The 21237-nt window shown below is 40.8% G+C and overlaps 1 protein-coding gene across 2 annotated transcripts in view; it reads left to right on the forward strand.

Annotated features, from left to right (window-relative positions):
• The first annotated feature begins 18117 nt into the window (after positions 1 to 18117).
• CTNNAL1 (catenin alpha like 1) overlaps positions 18118 to 21237 on the forward strand; it is a 59985-nt gene continuing 56865 nt past the window's right edge. The window contains exon 1 of one of the 2 annotated variants that reach the window (XM_065052927.1): positions 18118 to 18465. Coding sequence is in view for 1 of the 2 variants with exons in the window: in XM_065052926.1 (XP_064908998.1) it covers positions 18801 to 18926 (126 nt within the window). In the remaining variant the exon portion in view is untranslated. Of the gene's footprint in view, positions 18466 to 18678; positions 18927 to 21237 lie in introns of those variants that run through there. The other variant, XM_065052926.1, reaches the window with a different exon arrangement.

Consider the following 21237-nt stretch of genomic DNA (forward strand, 5'->3'; position numbering starts at 1 on the left):
AAATTTCAGTTAAGAAATGTAAAACCATGTAATTTTGTCTTGGTTTGAAACTGACTTGTCCCTAGGCCTGCCCTTGGCACCTCAGATATGACTTATATTCCCATTCGTCTCAAGGGTGTTGGCTTTCCAGACAGGTTGCCTTTGCTCGTGGCCCCTACAGTGCAATCTATCATGGGGGAGACTGCCTGGCTGAGACTAATTTGAACTAAGGAATAAAAACTTTTCAAACCAAGCTGTCTCAATTCGAGTCAGCCACCCCTAAATCTCCTATTGAAATAAGTGTCAATTTTTGCCTGGACTTTTTTTATTAAGAAATCATGTAATTTTTTTTACTAGCCTGGCCTACATTGAGAACAAAATGCATCTTTAGAGATAGGTGTTTCATTATAGGAGTTTAACTGGAAAGTAAATCTGATAATTTTCCTTTAATATCTGCTTTTTCTTTTTTTCAAAAAGATATTCAAAGGGAATGATCATTTATACCAAAGTGATGGAAATCCAATAAATTAAAATTATGTTTGGAGAATGAATCTTTTGTTGAACGTTAGTGATTTAGAACAAGTATGACATAGTTCATATTCATATCCACCCCCTATTAATTTTTCTGTTTCCATTTTTCTGTCATGTATAGTACCCAGTGCAGCTGCCAAGTACAGCCTATAGTGTGCTCAGCGTCCATGAATTTTTCCTTTTATGTTCATGATGAATGTATAAAGCAGTTTATAATGAAAATTCACTATAAGAGAAAAAGTTACAAGATATTTTTATGGAACACGTCAGAGGTTTTACAATTTAAACTGGGAAGCAGTAACAGTAAAGTCATTGCCAAACCCATGGTATACTTTAGTCATCTGTCCACAAGATGCATAAGATGGAAGAAAAAGGATTTAAAAAAAACATTAAAGATACTTTTCCCTTCTCAAAAAGCAACAGAAATTAGATTCTGAGATTTGGAGACTACCACTGATTCCAGCTCTCTGTAAAGATAATAGCAATGGAATATTGCTGAAGGAATTGATTCATTGCTTGCTATCTCCATTGGTATGTAGACGCAGATAAAAAGGAACTGTAATACAATGATGGAACTAATGAGTATCCTCCATGCTTGGAAATCCACTTCCAAACAAATAGCAAAAGCACAAAGAGCACTGCCACTAAATCCCTTGAGTCCCTAACTTGAACAAGTCAGTTGTGAGAAATCACAGTAAAGGAGAAAATACAGTTTCATAAAAATAAGTAATGGGCCAGCTAGAGATTTACATATTTAAGGCAACACTTCAGAATCCCCAACCATAATCCTCAACCAGCTGTTGCAGAGCAGAAAGCAACAGTACAGTTGCTCGCAGTAAAATATCCTACTTAATGAAGCTATCGATCTCATAACAATCTCAGACTCCCAGTGGGTTGGAAACTCAGTCACAACTAGGTTGTTACCATAATCAAGCTGTGAGGCGTACAGGCAGCATGGGGATATTTGGTGGAGGGGATCACCATTGTAATTTGATCTGTGCCCAGTTTGATTTAATACATAAACCAGCAGATAGGAAAGCAGAAAGTTAGATCTCACTTGGGAGGACTCCTAAAGCAGTAGGGTAGAAGGGAGTGGATTCTTTGCTGAACAAGAAGCTGGTGGACAGTTACGTCATGTTTGAAAGTAGCTTTGGAAAGAGGGTGCTATTCCAGAGAACCATGGGATCTAGGTCTACCTGCAGCACTTCTCCCAGTACTTTGAGGAAAACAGGAAGAAAGGGATGCAATCTGCAGAGGCAGCAGTCCAACTTAGAATCATAGAACACCTTGAGTTGGAAGGGACCCATAAAGATCATCTAGTTCAGCTCCCAGAACTACAGTGATCTGCTACAGACATGGATATAGTTTGTGTGACTGTGAAGATGGGCTGACAGTGAAGTTTGTGCCACAAATGATCAATACCACATCAGTAGCTGAACTCATGATATTTTACTTAAAAATCAATTACAGCAGAACTGAGAGTGTGCCCTTCAATTTAATTTGTTCCACGAGTGGGCAGGAGAGGAGACCAGTAACCCAGAACTGAAGGTCAGTTTTGGGAAGGGTAGCATAAAATTTTGACCACACTTTCAGACTCAGCAACCATATTTCATGCATTTAAGTCATTTGTACACCTTTTCTGGCACCCTTAACAGGGTATGTTTGAGATAAACAGAGCAATAGAAGTTCTCACCATATTGAAATGGCTGAAAATGTGCCAAAAAGTAATAGTAAATTTACTAAAGCATTAGTCAGATTAGTAACATCTTGATCTATTTTATGAAGTTAAAAGTATCACAGCATCACAACATCACAGAATCACAGAATGTTGGGGATTGGAAGGGACCTCGAAAGATCATCTGGTCCAATCCCCTGCTGAAGCAGCATTAGCACAAATATATGAAGCCTTTTTGTGAGGTCTTCTGAACAGAAGAGCAAGGACTACCTGCTGTCCTGTATGAGACCCTGAGAACCTGTTGGTGGACTGATTTACCCTCTTTTTGAGGCGGGCTGAGAACGTAAAGCACGGCGGCCTCATGGGTCAGCGAGCTGGGCTGCATCCTGGAGTGGGAGAGGAGGAAACAGGCTGTGCCAGGAAAAAGGGTGGTGCGAACGGTTTCCCCTCTGCAACACAGAGGACGCCCGACACTGTGAGTCAGAGTTCCCAGGGAGGTTTAGCTAAGATTGTCCTTTGGATAGGTTGAATTTCTTGGTGGAAAGCCAATGTTCTGCGTTTGGGTATTTGGTTTTTGTTTTGTTTTGTTTTAGAGAGAAACAGTTAAATCCTTTTGTTATAAAAGCATCTGCTCTGAGTTTCCTTTGGCTTAGGGTGGTAAAGCTGCTTCATTGTATTATACAAGGATTGGAGCGGTTCCCCATGAGATTCAACAATACCAGTGTTTGAAGGGTGTTTTCCTATTTAGCACTGTCTTACAACAAAGTGTAACTGTTATATTAGTCAGCTTTCCAATTTGCTTGACAACTGAAAAGCCCTGCAATTTGAATCGGCCTCTGTACATCTCGCCTTGCTGTTATCTGTCTCTGCGGTGATCCTTCTGCAAGGGTGAAACTTTATAAAATGTCTTGGAACTGATAACTTCTCCAGTTTTTTGGCTGGTATAGTTTCTCACTGCACTAATGGTAACAATTGTCAGTGTTAAAGTAAGCCGGAAGCATCCTCGGGCTTTGCTACAATAAATATGGCTGTTAAGGAGCCATCTACTACCTTTGAGAGTATATAATGTTTGGCATATTTTGCCTCCATAATCAGAATTATATTATAGATACAAATGATGCCTACCTGCCTCTCATGTAGCTCCTTGGTTGCTAGCTTCTCTTAAGCAGTATATTATAATATCTTAAGAGATTTGCATAAGTAGTGGATCATACTGCAGAGCAGCTGAGAAACCCTCTCTGGCAGGAATGGAGTAGAAGCAAACGGATGGGCTGCAAGGAAATACACAGCCAAACTGATGCTGGGTAGAGCGGATGGTGAGATAATGACACCAGTTAAAAATATAATCCACCAATGACTCAGCTTTTACTTGGGCAGCTTCCCAACTATTCAGAATGCTATCGGTTCAAAAACCATGAGCTATCACGTATGTATCAGCAGAAAACCCATGGAGAGCCTCATGGTTAGAGCAGGGGACAGAAGAACCCAGGCATCTGTTTCTGACGTAGCTACAGATTCGCTGCAGATGTCAAAGCAAATTGAACTCTTTATGTTCCCCTAACTTGGTCTGCAAACTACAGAAAGAAAGAAAAAAATCGTAGTTATGTTGTAAAAGAAAAGTCTTGTCTTTAAGGAGATAAAGGAAAAGCAAATATATTGAAGTTAGTCCTAAATCACTACCTCTTTTTGCTGTAGCTCCTAGTAAATCCCTCCCTGTAGAAATGCCAAAATGAATTTAAAGTTCAGCCTCTCCTGAAAATCTCTTGCTTTTGAGAAGGAGAGGAAAGGAAAGGCATCAGCCACATAAAGGCATTCACTGTAGAACTGCAAATGAGTCTGCACAGTGTTTTATCCTTCACCAGTCCTCTTTGTCTGCTTCTCTTATGACTGCTTTCTTGGAACATCTTGTACATGCATTTATAAGTCTATTTGTTTTATTGCCACATTTTCAGCTGCACAGACCACATTGCAGCCCGAGAAATTAATTTGAAAGGCATGACAAACTGTGTTATTTTGGTTAACAATAATTCCAGCTAAAACTGAAAGCTATGTTTTTTTCTCACACTAGAATAAAAGAAAAAAAAAAAAAGCATTACTTTGGCACAATCAGGACATTAAAGGTAACTGAAAAGTTGAACTGTGTCAGGATTGAAATGCTGTCAAGATGAGTTTAACTGGAAAATACAGGATGCAGTATCGATCACAAGTACTCACGAATTTTGCATATTTAAAATATACAAAAGCCAACTCAGTTTTCTTACAGTGAATAAATACTCATCTTTTGTAACCTGACAGTTATAAGTGAATGTAGTGCACCTGCTGATAAACAGAACTAGCAATGGTTTAGAAATATTTAGAACTTGAGTAATGTTTTTATTAAGAACTGGGCTGGAAGTCACAAGCTGTGCCTGAAAGAGGGTGCTGCGTAGGGGAATCAGTCCAACACTGTGGGTGTACACAGCCCTTTGCAGGTAAGGTCCTCCCCAGGTCTCTCCCTTCCGAAGGCAGCAGGACCACTCATCAGCTACAGATGATGGATGTGCTGCTCACCTGATGATCCGAGCAACGGCAGGGGACGGAAGCACCGCAGGGACAGGTCCTTCGGCAATCTTTCTGCATCAGGTGATATCTCAACACCGCTGGGTAAATATCATTTCGTGGAAAAAGTGACAAACGTCAGAGAACTAATCAAAGTACAGAGATTTCATCAGCAGGCTTGTGGTTATTGCAGGCTGCATTATTGGATGACAGGATCCATAAAAGCATATTGTAAACAAGAAAGAAATTATCAAAATTATATCATTAGAACGACAAAATACAGTCTACCTGTTTGCATCATTAAATTCCCTTGAGATAAACAACGTAGGAAATTATTGTGGGGCAAATATAGAAAATAATTACAGAGAAGAAATACAGGTTAGACACATTAGTTGATGAAAGAAAATAAGCTCAGAGGTTTTAAAAAACTTATTTAGGAGAAATTAATATGGAAGGCAAGCTTATGATCTGCAGGGCTATATTTCATGACATAAACATGTTTCTTTGAGAACATCACACCATAGAATCATAGAATAGTTTGGGTTGGAAGGGACCTCCAATCCCTAGCCAGAAAAGTTTGTGGGATTGGCAATTTTTTATGAGAGGATACAAAATCTGTTGAAAAGAGTATTGGATACATTTTCTCCATAAATATTTAAATTCCTTTGATGCATCGATTTGATGTGTTATTTTCCACACTCATTCATTTGAGTGGTACCATCTGTGGTATGTTTGCATAAAATGAATTTCAGTCTCACTATGAAATATTTGTTGAAAGTAATTCTGAATTTACTTTGAAAAATATTACTGTAGAAAACTGATAAAAGCTCTGTGTTCAACCAAGTAAAAGAAATTACCAGGGAATCCATGACGAATGTTAGCTTCATTTTTGGCTTTAAATAGCAAGCGGCAGCATATGAGAAATTACATAAAATGTTGCTTAATTTTTTCCAGTAAAGCCTACACTGGAAAAAAGTTATATTCATTGCATCAGGCTGTTATAAATTATATCATAGACTGTCAGCAAACAATGCTAATGCTCTTCATAGTCTTCTCCAAGATATCAAAAGTGTCTGGAACATAGTACTGGTATATAAGTAGATGCTGCTGCATGAAGATACTTTGAATTTTATGCAACTGCTGGTTCAAGATTTTCTTACCACAACTGGTACATAGTTCCTGAGTGTTTCAGATGCAAAGGTATTTTTAGGAACAACCAGCTTTTTAACTTAGTACTAGGTACTGTAGCTTAATCCAGTATCCCTTTATTTTGCTGAACTAAGATGTGTTCCATACATATAAACATTCAGATTCATGTTCACAGAGTATCTGGGAACTTAGTTTGTTATAGGAGTCTAGATTCCTGTTTGAATTTCAGATTGGGTGATTCACAGTTTTCTCCAAGTATTTAAGTTCCAAGTCAGAAATGGTGACAGCTGAAGGTTCCTTGCTCTGCCTTATACCAGGGTAAAAAATTCCATGTGTATTCAACCTAGAGCTCAGCAAAATACATTAAAGAAATTGTTCTAAAAATAAAGCTTTATCTATTAAACCTGCTTAGTCTGCCTGCCTTTCCTGTCCTCTGTGCTGTAGTGCTGTGGAATAGAGGAGGCTTGGCTGTCTCTATTTGCTTAGATTTTAAATGTGCCTCTGAAAATACTAACTTTTCCATTAAATAACATTAAAGTTGACTGAAGAATGCCTTCTCAGATTGAATGGTTAGAATGAACTGGTTGGTGCTTAACAGCTGCATGCTTGGAAAAGTATGAAGAGTTTAAATGTCCGTGTTGGATCATACTGATATTTTTTTTATATGAAGGCATATAACCTAAATTACATGACTTAGCACAAAGAAAGGCAGCTATTAACAACAAGACCTTGACCTCATATAAAAAATTGAAAGGAATGGGCTAAATTTAGCCTTTTATCCTTGTTCATAGTTCCCTCTATTGTCTTCTGCAAGGTCTGAACTTAATACAGTCTTACTTTCTCACCTAAGAAACTCTTCTAAGTTTCTCTTTAATCAACAGTTTCAAAATTTTGTCTGTTATCCATTGGAAAAGGATAAAAGTGCACACAGCAACATGCCTTAAGTAGAAATCATTAAACACCCAGCTAAACTGTGTGCATCCTTTCTCTTCTTTTTGGAGTGGTATGAGGTCCTGTGGGACAATAATACCATTGGCTACTTCTGACCTAGGATGTTCTGCAGGGTTGGGATCTACAGAAAGCAAAAGCCAGAGAATTGAATACGTCAATTCTCCCAGCAGCCTCACATAAATAATCCAGAAAAGACAACACTATGATTGGATCAGCTTCCAGTGCATTCTTAGGATCCAAGGAAAAGCTCTTAAAAAAAAATATCCCCAGATAATCTGTGACCAATTCTTCTGCAGCAACACTGCCAAGAGAGGACAAGAGGGAATAAATCTACTGGGAGCAAATCTACTTCCCTTCTGTTGGAGGTTGTCATTGGTCTTTGACTAGAAGAGTCTATATCTCTGAAAAGCAGAGATGAATAACTGATATTCATCATTAGAAGGTGAAGTCAGTCCCTTTAGCTGCTGGGGCACCTGATGATTGGCAGTGTCCAGGGTGAGCACCTGTGCCACATAATCAGCACAGTGCAGGGAAGAGCTTCCTTCACCCCACCCCCCAGATTCACATCCATCTCATTAGAAAGGAAATGAATATAGAAGGAGTTGAGTAAACAGGAATGAAATGCCTCTCATTATCAAGCCTAGAAGCACAGGACAAAAGTAGAGCCACAATGACTATCAATATTGTAGGGTTCAGTAGGTGCACATTCCTTGTGCCTCATTTCTTCTAGCAATCTTTCCACATTAGCCTGCCAAAAACCGAGAGCTTCCATAGTGCTGAAGAGAGGATACCTTAATAAGTAAGAAAAGTTATTAGGTGGTAGGAAGCCAGACTACAGCTACAGACTACAGAGGATTGCAACCAAGTATGGCAGAACCAACTATAAGCAGGTTTGCTATACTAAAATGAGGAATATGACAAACTATTTTAATCTAATAATCTAATTATATAATTATTATATAATCTATTATAATCTAATAATCTAATTCTAATCATGTGAACATTTTGGTTTGTAAAAGATGATGGGATAAAAAATCTCCCAATGGATAACAAACTCAAGGTGTAAATGAGGAGAATGATAACTGGAAAATAGTAATGATAACAGATACAAGATACAGAGATACAAACTGCATGGCTATAGTGCAATTTCATCATGCCCAGTAAGTCTATTGGAATCAACCTATATACACAAAATCCCTGTCTGAAGACAGGTGCTCACACCTTTTATAAGGTGTCCTTGGAATGCCGAACTTTCTCTGAAACTGTCATTTCAGATATCTCTTTTTTTTTTTTTTTGAGAAGCTTGAAGAGGAAGAAGCAAAATGATGCATGACTTAGAAGACAAAAGTATTCATTCCGCTTCCATTAGGAAGGTGTTGGGGGGAAGTGTCTTAAAGCATCTTTAGATATTGAAAAGAACATTAGGAGTGAAGAATGAAACATTTATGCTTAAATCCATATGTGGACTCTAGCACCAGTTGTTTTGGATTAAAGGAAATCCTGCAGGAACAGTGCTACATGTAAGATGAGCTGCTCCAGAGCACACTTTTTAGTTCCAATTCTATCTTTAAGTAAAAAGGGCAGGAAATCATAAGTCCATTAGTAAAATCTTAAGACTGCAAATTTGCTATTGAATCTATTATGTTTCTCTTAGATTTAGGTAAGAATTAATTGCAAGGGGAACAAAGCAGTTTCTCTTTCGTATCAGGATGAAGACAAAGCCTGTCTGATACTTCCTCAAAAAAAAAGACACCAACCTGAAACATCCACAGCTGAACATGCCCATGGGAATTGGAAATTTAGTTTCAAGACCATGGCCTAAAGCTGGCTGAGCAGGGATTTCAATCAGGTTCTGTATGCTACATGTGTGACCAAGCTGCACTGATCTATGTGTATTTTCACTTTCCATCTTGTCTCTGCCACGACCATTTTTTTAGAAGATATGAATCCTAATCAGCTATCTTTCAAAGTCAAGGACAAGCACTGCTAGAGCTACAAGAATATTATCATTTGCTGTATTCCCTCAGCACCTTACTCATGACTTTTGAGAAGGACAGAGAAGTAGATAAAATACAGTTGTTGCACAGTTCCTGCTGAAAGGGCTGAGATTCCCTACCCAATGTGTATTAGTATTTGAAAATGACACGCAGTGTAGGGAGCGATTCCAGCAGGATGTACTCATTGTCATCTATTACTCTGTGACAGTTTAAATTAAAAAAAAAAAACAACACTGTTTTAAAATAGGGTGACTTTGTCTAATATGCTGCTCTGTTAAGATACATAGTATTGTAAGAAACCAAAATGGGTACATATATAGGTATAGACACTAAATGAGGTCCTGGGAACCCTGAAGCCACTTGTGGGCTAAATAGCTGACAAGAAGCCTGAAACTCTGAAAACACAAATTGTCTCTTACTGATTGGTTTCTCTTGTCTTCAGAGAAGTAGGACTTTGCCATTCTTTATAATCAAAGGGACAAAGAAACATTTGATTAGGAAATTATTTTCTCCTTATCCAAAGCACACAATTAGATTTCACATCCTGATGGAGTGCTAGAAGACACTAACTGTGAAACAGGAAAGCTTGGACTCTGAAGTGTCGTCCACCTGTGATTTGCAAACTTGTTCCTATTGGAGTGTCCTGAGCACATCTAAATGCGCAGTCCATGTTTGGAACCACACCAATTTACATTGATGGAAGTGTTGCCAAGTCAGGACTACCATTACCGTTAGTAAATGCAGCAAAAAATAATCAATCAACATACTCCTTGCACTCCAGCACCTCATTTTGCTTTCAGATCTTTTGCATATTAGGGCCTGCCTACGTTATGATATTTCTACGTTATGATGTCACACTGGCAATTCAGTACAAACGTCAAGTTCTAAGAAATACTTTTAGTACTTTGAACATAACTGAAAAAGATAGGTTTCTAAATTTTCAGTCATTTATATTATGTTTTCTGGAACTTTTTGTATTCAATATAAACTCACTGAGTGTACCTACTACAAAAATCCTTGTGTTCCCTTGGCAATAGCTTGCTGCTTCCCTTTCAATTTCAGCTGCACTTACAATTTTCTGCTCCAATTCTGATACTCCAGCATGTACTCTCCTGCTGCCAGAAACAGAACTGAATCCTACCAGCTGCCTGTAAGAGGTTAGGCTAATGATTTCTCCAAATACTACAAGTAGTCTAATTTAGCAACAATACACCATCTATATTTTAGCATTAAGAATATTTTGTTAGTAATGCCTTTGATGGGTTTAAGTTGGTTTGTTAACTGAAAAACTGGGATCCACGTTTTTTAAAAGAACAAATATTGAAACAAAGTATTTTTTAGCACCCTGTTACTAGGGCATTTTAAGTAATGGTATGACCAGGAGTCCAGAAGCTGTCCATTTTTTTTCAGAACAGATTCAGGTTAATTTAGCAATGTCACATGGGTAAAATTCCACAACAAGTGTCAACAGTTTGAAGGTCTGGGAGGCACAAAAGACACTGTGTCCTTGGATATCCCCAGTCTGTTTCCTTTAAGGAGGCGAATAAAAAAAGGGGGCAAATAGATCAACTAGGATAACTGATACCCAGTAAAACATCTTTGTAGATGTTGCAAAGTCTTATACGTAAGAGCAGTATAAATAGAACCCATGTGCATTACCATCTGTGTAATTTTTTCCTACTATCTTATTAGCATCACAAAATGCAGAACAATGGGATTTTGATTGTCAGCCAGCTCATGCATGTTGCTATTACCCTTCCTCTCATATAATTCCCATACTTTCCTCACATATCTGTGCAAACTAACAGAGTATCTGTCAGCATTTTTAAATCATTAACATCTACAAACAGTATATTTAAAAATAATACATAGAAAACTCAAACTTTTCAAGGAATGTGGTATTTATTGCATGACTAAGCTGGCAAATGCAAATTTGAAAAGAAAATAGCTTCTGATCTAAGTATTCAATTGCTGATGAATTAAAATCACCAAGTTATTCAGCACAATTCAAAATGAAAAAGCTGACATATCATTTATTGTAAAGGCCGCAGCTATAATAGGAACGTCATTGTTTCCATTTCTGCTGGTCTCACACATTCTTTTAAATCTTGATTATTTGTCACCCTGTTAGGGACTTCTTATGGTAATGAAATCCTTTTGTCAGTGATGTAACCAGAGCCTTTTGCTGCATTTTCCCCTCCTACATAAGTCACAATTGCAGTTATAAACACTGTGGAGGTTTCTTCTGAATCACACAATTGCAGATTGTTCAAAGGAGACACACGTTCCTGGCTGTTGCTAGGTGGCAAATGCTCTTAAAGATTTTGCAGGCTAGAGATTTCTTCAAACCTTTAATCCTCCATATTTATTTTATAACCCATAGGAATTGTTAAAAAACCCCCACTCAGTGCTAGGATGATAGAAGATTTGAAAGATAAAACATTTGGCATCAAAGCTTAATCCCATCCCTAACCACAGGTCAGTTTAAAACTTTCATGAGGGATGATTATCATGTATCTGCATATCGCGAGGCTGCTCATGCCTTCTTCTAACACTAGTGTGCTAGCTCTGTTTAGAACAAGGGTCCTAGATGTAATGAATAACCCTCAGCCATAGTTCTATGAAAAATATACATGTCCGAAAGAATAACTTCACAGACTGAACAGAAAAAAGCTCAAATTATTGCTTACAATCTAGGAACTGATAATCTAGTTTTGTTTTGCCTGATATATCACAGCAGCACTGAGAGTTTTGAAGAGCATCTTAACACATCAATATATCTATATAGTGCTAGTCTGAAAGGGTCCTGTACTGTACCATTCCAAGGGTATGATTTTATAAAACTGCATGTTAATTCCTACTAACAGTTCAAGATGAAACTGTATTTTTCAGATGTCCATTTTGAAATAAGGCCAAATTCTCAGCTGAAGCTAAACTGATGAGACTTTTCACCCCCAAAAGCTGTCATGCTAATGTCAGTAAGTGTTCGGCTCATGTGCTTATGCCAGTAGTATTTATTAAAGGACAGCATAAGGAAACTCTAAATACAGAAAAAAAAATAGCAGGCTTGATTACAGAATAGCTTCAGCTTCTTCTGCAGTATGTCATACCTGTGCAAATGTCACAAGTCCCTGCTTGTCACACAGACAAAATCTTGGGATGGTAGTTCCTGCAGGTGGATCACACCAAAATCTCAGTACTTCCTTTCTCTTACACATCTTTCTCACAACCTGGCCCTTCTTCTCACATCACTTGCTGTGGTCTCCTTCAGCCTGCCCCTTTCTCGTTTATTCCTACTCCTTACATTTGGCCCCTATAACTAGGCTCACAAAAAACAGTCCTGCTCCATGTATGTGGAGATTTCAGAAAATGTACTTGTTAGTCTACAAATAAATTCTCAAAGAAAAAAAAAAAGTTTTCAGAAATGCATTCTTCAGATAAATTTAGGAAAACTGTTACAAATACTACAAAAGGTGTTTGTCTGACTGTCCCATCGCATTTACATACATGACATTAAATTTCATCTTTATGAGTCAGCCTGTATCTTCTTAGCAAAACAATGATAAGGATTGTTCAGTTTTGACAAGTGCCCTTTTTTGCCATAATCTCACTCTTTTTTTTTTTTTTTTTTAGATAAACCTATGTAATTTCTTCTGAAAAATAAAAGGACAAATCATTCTGAGACAAACATGCTGGAGACCCACACTGAAGTTTTGAAGTTCAGCATATTCATATATAACCAAAAGCACTGTAAGAATGGAAAATCTTGGGTGATTCTATCGCTATCCATTGGTGTATATCTTTCCTTACCAATTGTGCTGGTTTGACTGAAAACAGGTTAATTTTCTTCATGCAGTTAGAAACCTTTATTTTCCATAGCTCATTATTTCCATGCTCATTATTTGGACTTAGTTTGAGAACAAGAATTAACACCCCAGCACAGAGTTAATGTTTGTAATTGCTCTGGTCTGAGAATGAAGGACGCTCTGAGCGCTCTGCCCACAGGTGTGAGGCATCAAGGAAGGCGGGCATGGATGGGGCAGAGCTTGACTGACATCCAGACTGATCAATAAGAGTATTCCATCCCGTTAGTGTCATGCTAATTATTTAAGAAGAGTGAGGACCTTCTTGTTCTTCTCTTTCTCTCTCTTGCTCACTTTTGTTTGCTCTGGGACATGGGATTTGGTTTGGGACGATTAGTCTGGCCTTTTGCCATTTTGCAGAGGCCTCTGGGCTTTTCTGCCCAAAAAGCATTACTCTGTGTGGATGGAGTTTGTGGGGAATTGCCTTGAGTATCTTTTATTTCTATTTCATATATATTTACTAGTAGTGTATTAGTATTTTTTTATTGTATTAAACTGTGTTTATTGCAATCCAAGTTTCTCCCCTCCCTTTTGATTCTCTCCCCTATTGGGGGGGGGTGGGGTACAGGGTGCGTGGATCAGCGGCTATTATGGTTGTATTGCTAGCTCAGGTTAAACCACGACACCAATAAAGCCTCATATTATCATTAAGAAAAGTAAAAAAATCATACAGGACTGAAAATTGTTCCCTTGCTCTTCCCTACCTCAGACAAGCAACTGCTACAGCTGTAGGTGACATGTGTAGGAAACACCAGTGAATGGTAGGATATATTCTTCTGACCCTGATTTTAATGATAATTCTTTAATTCTGATCAGCTGACGAAAGCTTCTGCGCTCTTTGCATTCAGCAAATGTGTGCTTTATAACCAGATGTATTCTCAAAAATAAGTTACAAATTGCAGAAGTCTCTTGATGGTGCCAGGATTTATGAAGCATACCGGGTCATTACACTTCTTGGAGAACTAGCACAGGTAACTGTATTCTTATGTGCTCTGTAAAAGAGGCAATCAAGCCATGACAGTTCATCAATATCTGACCATTCAAACCAGGTTCCTTGTACAGTTTCTTTGTGACTGTTATAAGGAACAGAAGTGTTTTGGAGGGGTACCACATTTGGTAGCATGCCCAAATAGCTGTTACTTGCTGAAGATTTTGTCAGCTACCACCTTGTAAACTCAAAGGGAGACATTGCTTGAAATATCACCCTCTGGCTGTATAGGCACACAGGTGTTCTGAATAAGCATTCAGAATAAAAATAGACACTAGCTGTAGTCCTTTGAATATATCTATACATTATTTTTACATTCTGCTTCTTCATAGTTTCTGTAATAAGTGTTGCAGTTCCATTGTGAAACTAGTGCTTCACAAAATGACAAAAATATATAGTCACATAAAATACTCTCTATGTTAAAAAAAAAAAAGGCAATGTTCTCTTTGTGAAGTATTTTACTGTGGGGTACAAAGTAAACATAAAAGATTGTTTGGTTTTATAAAGAAGTGTAATGTACTTCGGAGTTAATAACCACTAATAACCAGGATTAGACATTTTAAGCAATGCTTGCCTCCCATTTTTTGACATTTCTCAAAAAACTAACATTTTTAGTTGTCTTTAAAATCACTGATCTCACAAGTTGCCTGCAACATATCCCCACTGAAACAAAAAGAAATATGACTTTGTCAAGTTTTAGAGGAAACTGGAGGTAATTAAGGGAAAAGTTTAATCTTAGAGTGGATTTCTAAATTTCATCTGGAAAGATGATTGATGTGCTTTCTCCTCCCACACTGCTCTAACTTTAATCTCACCTGAAGGGAAGAGAAAGGGAGCAATCTGACACTTAGCCCACTCAGCTCTGCTTTCCAGACTGCTGCTGGGAGACAGGGAAGCAACAGGGGCAGTGCTTCCTCTCACCCCTGGATATTTGGAATGCTCTCTATGGGTGGATAAAGAGCAATTACCCACTCTTGGAATTCATCCTCAAGATGTTATTAATTTAGATAACCCTTGTGTCTTACCTGATTCATCATAAGCATGCACGGAAAAGTGCTCATTATCAAAACTTACTGAAAAGCCCTCTGATCCCATCAGCTGGCCTTTGCCAGTATTTCCTTGTTCTCCCTGCCCTGCAGTTTCTATTTCCTAGATCAACTGCCCTTTGTGGCCAGAAACTATTAGGCTGCTCTTCACACACACAAGTTCAAACCCGTTCTGACTGGTGAAATTGCATCTGCTTTGCTGCATGTGCCTCAGCAGAGTGTACACAACAACCTAAGGGTTAGACACAAGGTTTCTTCCAGTGGAAAAGGTCCCTACCCTCATCACTGACCCCATGCCAGCCAAAATTATCAGATTAGCAAAAACCTTATTTAAACTGTTTAAGTGTTACACATCTCCTTTTGCTTTAAGCAGACCAGGGAACACTCATGCCTTAGCTGGAAGGTAAAAGCAGGTGGTATCTGGTCCATCAAACTGAGGCTGAATGAAAGCCTCTTCAGACAAGCCACGGTGTGGCAGGATAAGATGCACTCATTCATCAGTACGTGTACTATCAATCCCATCACAGCTAGGAGGCCAGCATCCATGGGCAGAGGCCTAACTATGCATAAAGGCTCAAAACAGCTGTCCTTCTCAGGAGCATTGCTGCTGTCAGGGTGTGGATATTAGGCTGTTAGCTTAGCAAAAAGATTGCAGGTTGTTGGCTCAACACTGTGCTGGATAGTCATGTTTTCTCCTACAAAAGGTGCTACAGTTAGGAAGGACAAAGGTGAAGAGCTAGATAAGAGAAAACTGGTTTACCTACTGTGTGGGAACCTGTCAGCAGTCACAGAACCCAGACTTGTGGGAGATCATAGACAGAGCAGCAGGTGTCACATCCTTGATTGAAGTTTGGAAGCAATATGAGGAGGAACTGATGGATATGTCCATAATGCCATGAGGATATGAATCACTTCCTTCCCCTTAATCACTGACAAAGTTATGAAGTTAGAAATATAGTCCATTAGGCATTACTCTCATCTTCTATCCTTATACTTCAGATGCCTTTCAGGTCCAAAGTAGAGCTAAACAGCAGTAGCTGTCTAGAAACTGCCACGGCCAGTGGTCCTGCTCCTGTGTTACAGGCATGAGGGATGTTTGTTTTGGGTGATGGGCTATTGCTTTCCTGAGCCCATCACACGCACTGAAAATGATAGCATACAAACTATTGTAGTGCTGTGCATTGCACGTTTAGAGTGGTCCCTCAGAAGTATGTGTTGGCATGCCAAAGGTGTGGTTGCAATCTATCACATCGGTTCATTCAAATTGTCTTAACATAATTAAAAAGCACGTTTAAGCTCCAGGCTATCGTTTTTGAAAATCTCCTCAAGGTGTCTTCAAAGATGTTAGTCTGCAGCATGCTACAGCTTTTTAAATGAAAAGCACCACAACACACATTCTGTTTGCCCAGCACAGGACCCAGAAGCAGAGCATGTGGTTTCCATGTTTAAACTGGAAGAACCTGAAGAGGATAAGTGGGAGAACTAGACACTGTTGTCACTAGCACTACCCACTAATGCTGCTTCTCTAGTGAAAACAAAATGAAAGCAGGAAAAGAGAGTGGTAGATTGGGAATAGGATTTCTGTCTACAGAGAGGCATTGCAAAGTCCCTACCATTTGTTCAATCTGTGTAGAAAATTATTTTTAAACTGCTTTTTTTGCTACTGCTTTTAATACCAAACTTTTCTTTTTCGATGTGAAGTTAAAATCTTAAAAATTCGTTGTTAACCTCTGCTGCTAACTCTGCTTTGAATTAGGAAATGTCGTCCCTGAGAAGTCTGATCTATTATAGCATTGAAGAAGACGGACAGCTGTCTTTGAAATTAAGTGATGCAGACTCGGCTGACCATACCAAATTATAAGCCATGAGCACATCCAAGTGTACATATGCCTCTAGTTAACTTCTGATGTGAACTGTAGATTCCTATCTGTAGATGGTGATGACATAGATAACATATTATGGTAATGTCCATAAAATACTTAACGAGTGGAAATTACAAGTTTAAGGAGGAGGAGGCAGAGGAAAGGGGCAAAGGAATGCATTTCTCTCTTTCTGGCAGTACTGACACTTTGTCTGGTTTATGCTTTAGCTCATATGATCCAGAAGTCTCCTGTACCAGACCTGGGGAGGCTGCAACCACATTTGACCTAGGTACTCTACCAAAACATAACAGAAAACAACAACCGTTTCCAAAGGCTTCACATCTGGGTACTGAGAAGTAAGGGGAAAATAAATGACCTGGAAAAGAATGAAAAATGAAAATTTTAGGAGAAAAACCCTAAGAAATCTCAAGTGTGCTCTAAAGCACTTTGATCAAGCATGACAAGCATTTGTTTCAAGTCTACACCATCATTTAGATGTTTTTGTACCATGGCAGATTTAAGCCTCCAGTTCTCTCCTGCAACATTTGATCTCATATAAGATGTCACTTCAGAAAATATGAGACCACGTTGGAAACCAATTTCCTGAAGAGCTAGGAATAGGGTCATATCGTTATCTAGGGTTATCCTTGCAGTTCTGGCAATTTTCTTTTTAATAAGCAAGTATGGATAACTCCATAGGACTCCAAAGGACAATAAATGCTCTCCTTTATCTTATGTCTAGGTTTCAAAGGACAACAAATGCTGTCCTTTATCTGATGTCTAGGTGTCAAAATTGTGCAAAAGACGCTTTGTGCAAAACATGTCAGAAATCTTTCCAAAGACAGACAAGGATACAAAGTCCTTGGTCTAACAACATAAAAAAGCCAAAGACAAGTTTACAGAGTTGTATTGTCTTTGAGTTAAGCAGTCAAAACCAAGTCATCAGTTCTGACCAGGAAACTAACTAGTTACATTAGAAGGGTTCACTAGTCCAGACCCTACATAGAGCTTGTAGGCTCATGGGTAGCACTGCACTGAGTAACCCCAGTTCTGCACCAGAGCCACTTTGCACCTTGGAAGTTTGGATCACAGCCAGGAGAGCTCTGCTCCATTTCCACAATTTTGCATAGAGAAGCCTGCAGAACAATCAGCTGCATCAAATACATACATCCACATTAGATGAGTAAGCATTAACAGATCGACCCTTCATGAATACAGGTTACAAACTAATGTGGGGAAGCGAGTTTAGCCCGTACCAAACCAGAACAAAAACTTACGAACAAAAAAATAACAACAACGAACCCTCTCAAACAACAACAACAAGACAAACCACTTCTATCACTTTTATTCCTTTGAAATGACTTTTGCCTTCTTCTTGCTAGATCATGGATGGTCTGCTTTAGCACCAAGGCTTTGCAAAACCAGATACACTCGATAGCTCTCTGAAAGCGGCCCGTGTGGCAGGTACAGAATACAAATCACTGCGAAGCATGAGGAGCTTGCTTTTTTTTCTTTTCCCTCCCCTTCGCTGGGAGGCTGCTGAAGCTTAGTTTGAGACAGCTCACCAAGCCCTCACAGATGCGGTGAAGAAGGCGAATCGTGATTTCAACACTCCCGGAGGAGTGAGCGGCTCCCTGGCTGACTCTCCCCCTCTTCCCCCACCTCCCTACCGGGACCACCCTTTCCCAGTTTTCCGTTGGCCGGTTACCGGCCCGGACTCCTGTTTCCTGGGGGCCACCCGAAGCCCCTAGTCTGGCTTCCTTCCCCACCCGGGCAGGGACGCTCCAGCCGCCCCGCCTGCCTCGGGCAGCAGCCACAGAGGAACTCTCGGGGAGAAGCAGTGACGGCGGGGACCGCTCCGCGTTTTCTTCCCCATCGGCCCCGGGGTGGGTGTGAGGGGAGGCGGGAACTGGGCGAACACAAGGGGAGGGGGCGGCCGCCGGGAGCTCCCGGGGCGGAGGGCGGCGAAACGGGCGCTTGTGCCTTTAAATCCCGTCCCGAGGGGCGTGGAAGGGGCCGCGAGGGGGGCTGAGCGCGCGCGCGCGGCATCGCCTGGCGCCCCGGGAAGGCAGCGGTGCCCCGGCGGGGGGGAGGGGCGCGGCGGGGGGCGGGGAGGGGGCGGTGCGCAGTGGTGGGGCCGCCGTGCCAGCGGCGGGAGCGGAGTTGTCCCAGAAGGGAGCACGGGTGGCCGTGGGCGGCATTGCCCGTCGGTTCCCCCGCCATGGCCACGTCCCCGTGCAGCAGCAGCGGCGTCTCCTCGTCGTCCTCGTCGGGGCTGGGGGCGGACGCGGGGCTGGAGATCCGCACGCGCTCCGTGGAGCAGACGCTCGTGCCGTTGGTGTCGCAGGTAGAAATACCGCGCGCGAGCCCGACTCACCCCCCAACCCCCTTCCCCGCCACCCCCCCCCCCCCGCCACCCCCGAGGGCTCCCGAGTCCCTCCCGGGCAGCCCGTTCGCGCCAGGGGCCCGCGTCCCCCTTCCCGCCCGGGATGGAGTTCGGCCGCCGAAGTTTCCGCGCTCGGGTCGCGGCACTTCGTAGCCCCCTCTCTCTCTTCCTACCCGGCCGCTCGGGCCGGGGCGGCTTCTTTCAGCCGCGCCCCCTCCCTCGCATCCCGGGCCCGGGGTCCCCGCCAGCCGACGCGCCGAGGTGCGGGGGCGGGATTCCGCTGCCGGAGCGGGGCCGCGGGGGAGATGCTGCCCGCACGTCCCTCCCCGAGGAAGAAAACCCCGAAGTTCCCCGCAAGGTCGCGGTGCCGTTGCGTAACGCCCGTGGGACGACGGCGTCTGCGGTGCCGTCGGCGGTTTGAGCCCCGGGATGCCGCGGTCTGGGGCGGCGGGAACCATTCCCCCCGGCGGGGGGGGCTGCACCGCCGCCCGAATTCCGCCGGCTGACCGAGTCTCTAGCCTGGTGGTTTTCCGCATGAGAGGATTCTCCTTTTCTCACAGTTTGGTGCTGGTGAGAGCGATCGGCTTTCAGGGGATTTGGCGAAGCTTTGTGTTTTCGCGGTCCAGCCCGAGCGTTGCGTTGATTGGAGCTCTTATCGCACCCGAGGGTAGTACCCGAATTTTAAGAAGTTAAATAATACGCAAACTGTGTCTTGGTGACCTCTTTGCGTGTCCCACACAGCGCTAAATGACCTTAAAAAAATAAAACTCAGGCTTTCAAGCAGTATGCTAAGTAACTATAAGCTAACCACTTCGGTGTCGGTATATATATGTATATTTTTTTGTGCTTTAGTTAAAAATTCGAGTTTGAAATACCAAAGAAAATTTTTCTTTATTGAAAAATAATGTATGAAAGCAGCACAGTGCTTGCTGTATAAGATTATTGTACTTAGAGCACTGATTATTAACGTTAGCAAGTCAAAACCTATCTGTACAAAATCTTTAGACAATGTGTTAACAGCTGTAGAAAAATAACTAATCCTGGTGAGATCAAGTTACATATGTATCATAGCTCATCTGGAAACAAACTGTTGTAAGCCTTGTTTTGCATTTGTACAGCTGGGTGGCAAGAAAGGTTTGTGATGGGTAATTGTGGTTCTGTACTTATTGTGGTAATTTGTTTTTCTCTGTTTGAAGAAATCTCAGTCAGCTCGAAGAAGCCCGTGGAAGGGATTAACCCACTTGTTCCAACGCAAAGTAGAACTAAAGTTCAATGCATTTTCTTCTCCTGAAACAATTGAGAGAGGTGAAATATGGAGGTGGCTTTTAAGAAGCTTAAGAACAAATAGAAAGTCCTCCAGTTGCAAAGGCTGAATTTAATTTCATATTTTAAATTCTTACTTTTAACAGATTTCTGTAAAGATGAGCACATTCTTCTTCTTCTGGTATACTCCTTAATAACAGTAGTCTTATTTCTCTGTGGATTCATTGCACATGTAATATGTCATGTATAATTTTTCATTGACCACAAAACCTATAACTGTGTCTTCCAGAAGTGCTAAGCATCTCTCACTTATACGGTGTAAGGTCTTTGAGCATTTCTGAAGGCTCAGAGCATACTGTTTTCCAGGTAAAGTGCTCCAGATGAGCTTGTTACCTTGAATTGTGAGTGCTGAGCACTGTTCAGATTCAGGCCAAAGTTGCTGATGGTATCAGCAGTAGTTTCCTACACTTGCCCAATAAAATGCCCCACTTACTGTGGTGGTTTGTCAGTTCTATGTGTACTGTTTCATCTGATTGTTCAGTAGAGGTCTCACTGCCTTGCTTTGGTTGGGTATTTATGCAGAAAGGGTGTTATAGAGTACGTAAATCTCAGAATTCGTTTTTATATTCTGCATAAACTATGTATCAGCAGTAATGCTCAGGAATCTCTTTTTCTGCTTGTACGAAATACACAAAAGGATTTGTTCTTGATGTGAAGTTAACTTCACAATTTATTCTTTTGTTAAAAGCTGAGAAGTGCTATGTGATACCCATATACCACTGAAAAAAATGGTCAGAATGTTGCTACTGCTTTTCATTACTTATTTGAAGCAAAAAGGAAACAAAAGGTGCCCTGTCAGACAAACTCACTTTCAGTCCTTCTTACGGAGCTAAATCTACTTCCTTCAAGAAAAAAAAAGGCTGAATTGATTTTTATTCAAATTCATGTACCGTATAGTGCATTGTCCTAATTGATGTATAATACTGTAAATGTGTGTTTGATTGCTGGC

Source organism: Columba livia, chromosome 2, assembly GCF_036013475.1.
Source record: "Columba livia isolate bColLiv1 breed racing homer chromosome 2, bColLiv1.pat.W.v2, whole genome shotgun sequence".
Taxonomy (NCBI): Eukaryota; Metazoa; Chordata; class Aves; order Columbiformes; family Columbidae; genus Columba; species Columba livia.